Genomic DNA, 10,730 nt, shown 5'->3' on the forward strand with positions numbered 1-10,730 from the left:
TTGATACCAGTCAAGAAAGCATTCAACAGTACATTAAAAACAAATCTTCCCTGCCAACCCGTCAGGGCACCAAACAGCCATTTAACTCTGATCTGCATGCCAAAAGGCTACTGTGCATTTCAATTGTGTTTGGGAAGTACGCAGGCAGGGAGGGAGCACCAATCTCAGGCCTTTGCTTGCGCTTGTAAGGAACAATGTGTGTGCCTTCTGAGGAAGACTTTACGTGCACAACACTGCAATCCTACGTGAACTAATTTTAGGCAGTCAGGAGCAGCACAAGCAGCTGAAGGCTTATAGGAGGACCTTGCCCAACTTTGTCTGACCTTCAGCGATGCTACAAAGCTGAAATTGACAGCTTGGGCTCAATGCGACCAACCTCCTTTACTTAAAAACAAACAAACAAACGTGATGTCAAGGGTTTATACCAGTTATTAAAAAGTTGGCTCCGAGGCGTGCGTTACTCAGGAGTAAGCTTGGTGGTAGTCGGTGGCTTTGCTTGGAAGCAATCGTGCAACTCTTCCAACAGGTGAATCACGACCCTAGGAGGGTTTACTCAGAAACAAGCCCCATTTCCACCAACCAAGCTTACTCCCAGATAAAGGATTGTGCTTTAGTTCTTCGCATGAAAATCAGTGGGGTTTAACAGTGCTTAATAGGGTTACCTACACTGCTTCCTCAAAACTAGGTCTTAGGTTTAATGCTAATAATCAAACCCAGCAGCCCAGGCCAACCTACATGTGGGAGGGGGGGAGCAACTCTGTTTGCACGTGCCCACAGAGAGGGCTCTGAGTGCCACCTCTGGCACCCGTGCCATAGGTTTGCCACCACTGCACTAGAACTATGTACAAAGGGAGTTTACTTTCCAGTAAACCTGGAAAAAGAGGATCGGGCTGCATGTGGGCTCCACTGCAGCTACTGAAATGATTTTTAAAATCATTTTATGCAGGCAAACTCAATAAATTGAGCCCAAGAAGCATTTTTGTTCAGCTTGAGGCCGAATTTTTGTTTATTTATATTTCTTTTTCGATTTGTATCCCGCCCTTCCCAACACAAATACATTAATAGTTAAGGTTATAAGTATTTGTTAAATTGATATCTACCAGTGGGTGTTGATGAAATCATTTAATACTAGAGGGCCAGATGGAATAAAAGTAGAATCCACTCTCTCAAATTGGATTATATGTTAATTTGTTACAATATTAAGTTCCATTCGGTTGTTGTGTTTCAGTTTCACGGTTAGATATTTTTGTTTATTATTCTTGTGAGTTTTTTGTTTTGTTTTTCTGCTTACTATCTTCTCTTCCTGCATAATTGTTTTGAGAAAATTAATTTAACGGTAAAATGAGCCCAGGCACGCTGCAACGGAAGAGCAGCCCCCGAGGCGCACATTTTTGGAAGCAGCGGCTCCTTCAAAACCCATTTGCTTTCTCCTCCAACCCACGTGCGCCAGCGACCTCCTCGGAGCGCGCCCCCGCTCACGCACGCACGCGCCACTGCGCGCGCCCGCCGCCGTCCTACTTTCTCTTTTCCAGCTGTTCCCTGCGCGCCAGAGCTCTGCGCCCCGCCCACTTGCCTGTCTTTCGATGCGTGTCGGCAAGGGTGGGGTTAAATCCGAAAGTTGTGCGCCTGCGCTCACGGCTTGCCTCTTTTTTTTTTTGTTACGGCAGAAATTGAAAGGGCGGTTCTGCTGTAAACTCTGAGCGCGCTGTGGGCGAAGGAGTTTAAGCGCGTGCGCAGTGGATTCCTAAACCTGTCGCTGGCCAGGCAGGCTGGAGTTTATACGCTTGCGCAGTTAGTCAACAGGTCTTTTTCTCTTATACCCGACGGGGGGTCGGGAAGGGAAGTACTCATACACTTGCGCAGATAAGGTCAGAGAGAAATGTAGGCGCATGCGTATTAATCCCCACCTGCTCGCCTATATCCACACAGAAAGGTTGAATTTGGCGCAAGCGCCTTGGGGGTGTATGGTGGCCGCGAGCGGGAGAAGAAAAAAGCTTTCCTGCGGCTGCGCACCATCCCGTCGCGCGCGCGCGCGCGCCGGAGGGAGGCGGAGGAGGGAAAGCCCCGCGCATGCGCCTCTCCGCACCCCTTCCCTTTGGTAGTGGCGGCGGGAGGAGGAGTAAAGGGGAGGGGGGGAGAAAAAGGCAGAGGGCTTTTCTGCGCATGCGCACAGCGCGCTCGCCCCTCGCCAGAAGCAGCAGCAGGAGGAGGCGGCTGTGTGGAGGCAGCGTGAGGGGAGTCCAGGCGTCGCCGCCGCCGCCGCCTTCCCGGAGAGCCCGGGCGAGCGAAGGGAGGAGGAGGCGGAGGAGGCGGACGTCGAGCGGCTCCAAGCAGGCCCGCTCTGAGGCGCGACTTCGGCTCGGCTCGCCGCCCCGCACCGCCTCGCGCGCTCCCTCCCCTCTCCTCCCGCTCCGCCCTCCCGCCCTTCCTCCCCTCCAACATGTCGGCGCCGGCGGCCAAAGTCAGCAAGAAGGAGCTCAACTCCAACCACGACGGGGCCGACGAGATCTCAGGTGGGCGAGCGGGGCCCGGGAGGGAGGGAGGGAGGGAGGGAGAGGCGCCCGCCCGTCTCCTCAGCCGCCGCCGCCGCCGCCGCCATCTTCCTTCAGCCGCCGCCATGACCGGAGGCGGGAAGGGAAGCGCGCGGGGGGCGAGGGCCGGATGTGCAGGCCGCGGCGGAGGAGGAGGAGGCCATGTTCGCGTCCCTTTTGTCTGAGCGCCGCCGTCCTTTCCTGCCTCCCTTCCCGCCCCCCGCACCCCCCCCCTCCCTCGCGGCCTCCACGTCCCCCTTCCCGCCCTCCGCCCCCCCCCTCCGCCTCCAGGCCGGCGAGCCTCCATTGTGCCTCTTGCGGGGGGGAGGGAAGGAGGGGGGGGCACCGCCATTATTGCCGCCGCCTCCCTGGCGAGGCTCCTTTTTCCTTCCGCGGGAGGGGGGGGGCGCTCTTGGAAAGAGGCGGGGTCCCCGAAAGGGGCTGCGGGGCTGCACGCGCCCCCTCGTTTCTCACCCCCCCCCCTCCTCCCACATCGGCTTTTACAACGTCGCTCGGATGACGCTTCGCCGCTTGCCACGTGCGGCTCCAAACTGGGGTTTTGCAAAAGCGGGGCGGGGGAACGATTTTTTTTTTTAAAAAAATGCTCAGTCGCCGCAAAATTAGAACGAAGCCTTTTTTTAAAAAAGCGAAGCCTTCCCGCGATCTTGGGGGGGGGGGGAATTGCAGTTTAAAAGAGGTATATCTCGGAACGTCTGTGGAATCGAACACGTGCCTTTGATAGTAAGGGGGAAGCAGCGGGCCGCTTTTATTTTCCAACTTTGTTTGTAAATTTAACCCCGCGCACAGGTGCGCGCACCCACTTCTGGGCGACTAGAGCAAGCATGCAAAGGCTCTCGTGCGTTCGTGTCTTTTTACGGCTTTTTTTTTAATCCTTAGTGGTGGGATGGCTTCTAGGGTAGTTGAAGCTGGCTGCAGGTCCCAACTAAACAGGCAAAGGATTGCAGCTGTAATTGAGCTGTTTGAACGGGTGGGATAAAACTATTGCACATTTCTAGGGGGTAGGTGGAACCCCGCCTTTCAGCGATTTCACCACCCAATCCTAGAGAAAGTTATGCCAGTCTGAGCCCATTCATTTCAGTAGGGGTGCACTGAGTTAACTCTTCTTAGGATTGCATTGTGATCCAGTCCTTGTATCTATCCCAAACTACCAAACATATTGTGTCTCTAAAGCACGCTAGTTGTGGTTTTTTGATTTTGGTGTGCCTGTGTTTCAGGCCTGAAAATTCATGACATTTTTGTATGTTATAGCTTTTCAATTCAGTATACTCTTTATTTTTATATAATTAGTAGGACAAAGTTGTGCTGAACTTTAAAGAAAGTTCCTGGCTGAGTGATCTTAGATCAATGCTAACTGTGATGGTCATTTGTAAGAAAAGTGACGTGTAAAGTGAAAAACCATTTGTTGGGTTATCTAAAGTGTATTATTTATTTGTTTTATTAGATTTAATATCCTGCTCTTTCCCGGTTAAGGATGTATAGGAATATTATACATTCTCTCCTTGACCATGGATTGTGAGGAGCTAATGTTCAAAAATATTTAAAGTCTGTGTAGGAAATATATACACTGCAGAGTAAAAAGTTTAGCTTGGTTAATGTAAGTGTGCTCAGGATTGTAACCCAAGTAGAAAACTAGAGTCTTTGTCCCTGAGACTGAGCTTGGGAGAGGACAATATTATCAGATAGGAGTTTGTAAATTATCTAGATATTTTTAAAATTCCGTTAATAATAATATTTGTATTGAATCGTGACATAACTCCTTTGAGCTTGCTGTAACCATTTGTCTGATATTGTTCTTGTTTTGTTTTCAGACAAAGAGCAACAGGAAGCAATTGAACATATTGATGAAGTACAGAATGAAATAGACAGGTAATGTATATATTCATGTTTCATATATAGAAGTAAAATAGTCTATGATATACTAATCTGGTGATTTACAAAACATTGAGTTTCCAAATTCTGATTGAAAAGCCACTATTGACTCCATCCCTGTTCTAGATATAAGAATTGTAATCTAACCAATTCCTCAGTATATGATGTGTGCAAAAATTCAGTTCTTACTCTAAAGTAAAGTAAGCAAACTTTGAACCAAAGTGCTTAATTTAGGTGGGAACTATTACAATTATAATGGTCTTGCATAGACTCTAGGAAACAAAACAAATGTTAGCCATATCATTTTAATCTGCAGTGCTGAAATAATTGACAAGTTTTACAGAATCCTATAAAACTTAGGCTGAATGAAGAAACTGTTGGCAGTCAGACCAGTGGTTCATGCAGTCTATTCTAAATGACAAATATGTTGAAGTGAAACTTCCAAGGGTTTCGGGCTAAATTTCTAAGCACTTTTATCCAACCCTTAAAAGCCAACAGTTAGATATGGGTTACATGCGGATATCATGCAGCTGATTTAATAATTTAATGCACTGCTTAGTTAAAGTGAGTAGGAGACGTGAACAAGAATTATAGGGTAGAGTTTGCTATGCAGTAAAATATATGCGTGAAATTAAAAGTATGTCTTTGTGAACAGAGAATATGTGCAAGTATTTTTATTAACTAAGTTCCCCAGAAAAAAAAACAGATTGTAGGATTCTGGTCAGAGTATCATTTGTGTTAGGTGTAGCGTAATATAAATGGGATACTTTGATTGCCCAGTGTGAAGACTGTGTGAAGATTGCCCTTCAAATGAAGACTGAATTCTGCTGGCATCAGTATCAATAATAATAATAATAATAATAATAATAATAATAATAATAATAATAATAATAATAATAATAATAATAATAAACAGTAGTTCAGAATGGAAGGTATGTTTATTGAGTTTTAGTTGTATTAGCTTGTCACCACAGATCAATCATACATGAATATCCTAATTTTTTAAATCTTAAGTTGTGTTTCTACTACTCTGGTATTTCGTAAGCTTCTGATCACTATGCTGTGTCTGCCTCTTACTTTTGTAGACTGAATGAACAAGCCAGTGAGGAAATTTTGAAAGTAGAACAGAAATACAACAAACTCCGCCAACCATTCTTCCAGAAGAGGTCAGAATTGATCGCCAAAATCCCGAATTTTTGGGTAACAACATTTGTCAACCACCCACAAGGTAAGTGTAAGTCAATATTTATCTTCTATATCTCAATCTGTTTTGCCAGCTGGCTTATTGCTTATTATGACATACATCTCGTAATTCTTCCTTAGTATCTGCACTGTTGGGGGAAGAAGATGAAGAAGCACTGCATTATTTGACCAGAGTTGAGGTGACGGAATTTGAAGACATCAAATCAGGTTACAGAATAGATTTTGTAAGTGTTGGTGCACCGCATCATTCTGGCATGCTTTTGGCGTGGTTGGGGGAGAGATTTGATGTTTTTTGAAAGTAGCTTTAACATCTGCATGCTGTGTAGCAGTATCTACATTTTTAATCTTCTGTTTTGTCTGCCGTAGTATTTTGATGAAAATCCGTATTTTGAAAATAAGATGCTCTCCAAAGAGTTTCACCTGAATGAGAGTGGGGACCCATCATCAAAATCCAGTGAAATCAAGTGGAAATCTGGAAAGGTATGTATCTGAATGGTTTGTTTTGAAAACCACACTCTGATGACAATTTGGTTTTGTTGTGTTTCTCTTGACTCTGGCAACTGATCTTGTTATCCTGTAGCTGGGATTTGTTGCTGCCTGATGGGAGAGATTGAGGGAGGCTGTATGCGACAGAAAATTTGGCGCTCTTTTACTAAGCCTTTCTAAAAGAGATTAAACTATTGTTGGGGAGGGAGCATATGCACTAGAATCAAATAGAATAACTGTTTCCTAATTTTCTCGCAGCAAGTAATACTTAAAATTGGATTAACTTAATTTCTTTTATTCAGTTATGAAAAGTTCCACTAAAGCTTTAAAATCAAATTAGACTGTAAAAGTCTCCTATTTGCCAGGAGTCACCTTAATGTCCATGTTAACAAAAACAAATTGTTCTTGTCTCCTCCAATGCTGTAATGGGAAAAGAAATCAGCTGCTGAATAAATAGAACTGTTATCTCTTTTGCACTCTTACTAATATGCAAACACTCGTAACATAGGTGCCTGTGTGTACTCCGGTCATGTTAGTGACCCCATTAAAGTTGGTAAGGGTACTTCAAATATGGCCAATATACATTCTCTTTTTCAATCTGGGCTGCCAGATCTGATTAGGTTATCTTTATTGCTGAACATCTCTGACCCTGGTTTTTGTGAAGAGGTCACCCAATTTTATTATGGCGATAGCTGAGAGTATTTAATAGTATGTATCTGGTATGGTCCTTTTGGGGCCTTTTTGTTTTTATGTATCTGATATATCCATTTTGCTTTCTGATTATGCCAGTAAAGGCTAATGTATGTAATATGGCCAATACTGCAAAGAACTTCACAGCTTCCTGTGCATGCTGGGTTTTTCTATGGCCTACTTTTGTCTGGAGCAGTTTTTTGCGCTGACGTTTCTCACAGGGGAATCAATTACATTGGGCATTTCCAGGGTAGTTCTCTGTGTCTTGGTCAGGAAGTGCCTTGAGGAGTAGCACCTGAAACATTCTGTATGTTCCTGTTTCAGGATCTGACAAAACGTTCAAGCCAGACACAGAACAAGGCCAGCAGGAAGAGGCAGCATGAAGAGCCGGAAAGCTTCTTCACCTGGTTCACTGACCATTCTGATGCAGGAGCTGATGAGCTGGGCGAGGTCATTAAAGATGATATCTGGCCAAATCCATTGCAGTACTATCTGGTAAGGGGCCTTCAATCAGCTTACCACGTTTGCAGCTCTGTTCTTATAGGTGTCTTAGTAGAATGCGCTAACGTGTGTACGTTTCAAATAAGGTTCCTGATATGGACGACGAAGAAGGTGAAGGAGAGGAGGACGATGACGATGATGAAGAGGAGGAAGGATTGGAGGACATTGATGAGGAAGGTGATGAAGATGAGGGTGAAGAAGATGAAGATGATGATGAGGGTGAAGAAGGAGAGGTTAGAAATTTAAAGCTGTACTCTTGCATTGGCCCAGGTGCCAAAGGCTGCTCTGTAAATGAAGCAGAACTGGGTACAAGTTAAGTAACAGCATCCCGCTATATTAATCACATGTGTTGCCATTTGGGATGGCTTTGAGTTAAGACAGGTTACGTATACTTGAAGTTACTAATTATTTGAATCTTGACACTTAATTTGCGTGTTGACTTTAAACAAAAAATGACACTCTTGATTTTGCTACTTCGCTTGCCTGTCTGTGCCCAGGAAATTCCTGGAGCACTAACAGACTGGAAAACTTTTCTAACTGGTTAAAAAACTCTTCCGTATCTCTTGGCTGTACTTGCCAGGGACTAACTACTTTGAATCTTAGCTTAGAGCCAATACGCAAGTTCGTAGATTTCTCTACCTCTCTGGCACAGTATGCTCCAATGGAATGGGGCTATCAAGTTATAGTATATTTTAGGGAATCTGACTTTGAGGGGGGGGAGGGTGGAATATAGACTCTATAATATGGATTCTGGAGCTTAGTCCAATTGTGAGACTTCAGAGTATGGGGAACAGTAGAAGATTGTAGAAACATCTAAGAACAATAAATTAGTAATGAGCTTTAAATCTACTACCTTTTAAATTAGTCTTCTTCAAGGAAACGGCCGTCATCTAATGGTTACTTCTCTTTTAACAGGAGGATGAAGGAGAGGATGACTGAACACTGATGGATTCCAACCACCCTCTATCCCCTCCCTTCTTCCCCCCCTCCCCCTATCCCTGGGAGCAAGTTACCGTCTATTCCCCCCTTCCTTTTGTGCTCAGTCGCCTTGTTCTCTTGAGGTCTTTTTTTCCCCCTCTCCTCTTCACCATGGTTCACAAATTTTTGGAGAAAAAAAAATCTTGAGCAGAATACAGTGGAAAAGAATCTACTCATTTCAATTTTTTTATCCCTCTCTTTTGAAACAAACTGTCCAATGGAATCAACACACTGTTTTTCTGTGGGGAAGAAAGAGAACCTTCTGCTCCCTCCGCTCTGCTGGAAGCCGAGGAGTGCTAGGCCCCTGTGTAGTAGTGCATAGAATCTAGCTTTTTCCTTCTTTCTCTGTATATTGGGCTCGGAGATTACACTGTGTCTCTATGTGAATATGGACAGTTAGCATTTACCAACATGTATCTGTCTACTCTTGTTTAAAAAAAAAGAAAAAGCTAAAAAAAGGGGTTATAGACAGGGTAAGAGAGGGTGGGTTTCAGATGTTGGGGGTGGGTTATGTGGGCATTTTGACAAAACATGACTTCTCCTTTGGCATGTTTAATGGTGATGTTTAAACAAACATCATTACAATTTAAGATGACACTTTTAAAATAAAATTTCTCTCCTGATGATAACTTTTGAGCCCTGCCACGTGATGGAGAATCAACAGAACCTGTAGGATCTTATTTGGAATTGACATTCGCTATTGTAATTTTGTTCTTTGTTTTGTTTTTTCAAATTTTTTTTTGTTTCACTGGAAAAGAAAGATGCTCAGTTTTAAACGTTAAAAGTGTACAAGTTGCTTTGTTACAATAAAACTTAATGTGTACACCAGGGGGCTGATAGTCTTCACTGAAGAAGCATGCTTTTGACCCAGAACCTTTAGTTTGGATTCTCAGTGTACAAATGTTCCATTAGTACTAAATATATATATTGTAGGAAAGACAATGATTAAAAAGCAACATCCACTTGTATATATAAATAATTGCAGTTCCCTCCCTTTCTCTAATCTGTCTGCAACTCCGGCGGCTCTCCGGGAAATCATGGACTACATCCATCAATTCTGCTAGCATGACAATTAGCCGGCTTGTAGAACTGATGATCGAGTTCATGAACATCTGAGAGTCATGAGGGTTGTATAGACCCCTAACCAAACCAGTAAATCCCTCAGCAAGTTTAATACTTTCCCAGGTTGAGGTTGTGGACAGGAGTTACCGTTTAGGGAGTTACAGGCAATTTGCCTGTCTGCTATCCCAGCTTGTTCAAGGCTTGCTTGGGACTTGCTGTCTAAGTCAGTGTGGAAGAGAGCTGCAGTTGCCACATCAACGGATAGCCCGGCAAAGCTGTGTTTTAACTAGTTCTCCGAATCTCTGAATTTGGCCCTCAGTCGTTCTTGGGGCTGGGTGGAGACTGAGGACCTGTTTTGAGATCTAGTAAGAGTGATACTTCAAAAATCATATTTGATGTAGGTGGAAATTAACTGTAACTTCATCTATTGGTATCAATAAAGATCATCACTGGATTGGCACATGTCAGTGGGTTTGGTCCTTCAGAGTCTCTTGAATTTTGGCCTGTTTTCCTTGGTAGTGGTTTATCACTGAATTTGGTTCTTTCAATATTCTGTAACGCTAGTTGACCAAAGAAGAATCTTCACTGCTCTTTTCTTGTGATTAAAGCTTCCATATAGAGTAAGAAGTAAATAACAGGTTACAACTCAGTTGATCAAAAGTACACATAAATAGGTCAGCAGAAAGCATTTCCATGCCGTCTTCTAGGTCAGGGGTCTGCAACCTGCGGCTCTCCAGATGTTCATGGACTACAATTCCCATCAGCCCCTGCCAGCATGGTAAATATCTTACACCAAAAAGGTGATCTATAAAAATGTATGCACAACTGTCTAGATCAGTAAAAGAATACATATTCTATCAATATAATATAAATTGCATTTCGGAACAATAATTTTATAGCAAGTACTTTATTTGTATAGGCCAGGGGTCCCCAAACTTTTAAACAAATAGCCGGACATCCAGTCCCTTCAGGACTGTTGGAGGGTCGGACTAAAAAAACTATGAACAAAATTCCTATATGCACAAATGATTGTAAAATGTTTGATTTCACCTTTCGAAATTCTTTCTGTCATGGTCTATTTTTTAGAACAGCGGGACCAAAGTATGTCCAAGTATGCCATGGGTGGGTCATTCAAATATTGTTTAGGGAAAGCCACCTTCCCTGTAAAAAAAAAAAAAAAAAAAAGCAGAACTTTCCCAACGAAACATTCCATCTAACCCAGGATCAAGTATCTTCCTGGATTCTTTCCTCCCTAGCAGCCAGCGAGCGATTCGCCAGCCTGGCTGATGCCAATGGGAGTGAGGCGGAACAGAAAGCCTGAGAGCAAACACATGGAGGAAGCTGAGAGGGAAGAGGTGGAGTGAAGTTGCCACATGTAAGGCTTCCAAC

General features: G+C 43.9%; 1 protein-coding gene across 3 annotated transcripts; it reads left to right on the plus strand.

Annotated features, from left to right (window-relative positions):
• The first annotated feature begins 2,108 nt into the window (after positions 1–2,108).
• Positions 2,109–9,107, plus strand: SET (SET nuclear proto-oncogene). 3 transcript variants are annotated; one of them, XM_048512587.1, is made up of 8 exons: positions 2,109–2,513; positions 4,361–4,418; positions 5,507–5,655; positions 5,745–5,848; positions 5,991–6,104; positions 7,125–7,295; positions 7,388–7,534; positions 8,217–9,107. In XM_048512587.1, the coding sequence occupies exons 1-8, from the start codon at positions 2,441–2,443 to the stop codon at positions 8,238–8,240; spliced, it is 840 nt and encodes a 279-aa protein (XP_048368544.1). In that variant the 5' UTR covers positions 2,109–2,440; the 3' UTR covers positions 8,241–9,107. The 3 variants fall into 3 exon arrangements, with proteins under 3 accessions (XP_048368544.1, XP_048368546.1, XP_048368545.1); XM_048512589.1 differs by having other exon boundaries at positions 2,112–2,513; positions 7,388–7,478; XM_048512588.1 differs by having other exon boundaries at positions 2,127–2,513; positions 5,507–5,649.
• The last annotated feature ends 1,623 nt before the right edge of the window (positions 9,108–10,730 follow it).

This window comes from Sphaerodactylus townsendi, linkage group LG12, assembly GCF_021028975.2.
Source record: "Sphaerodactylus townsendi isolate TG3544 linkage group LG12, MPM_Stown_v2.3, whole genome shotgun sequence".
In the NCBI taxonomy this organism is placed as follows: domain Eukaryota; kingdom Metazoa; phylum Chordata; class Lepidosauria; order Squamata; family Sphaerodactylidae; genus Sphaerodactylus; species Sphaerodactylus townsendi.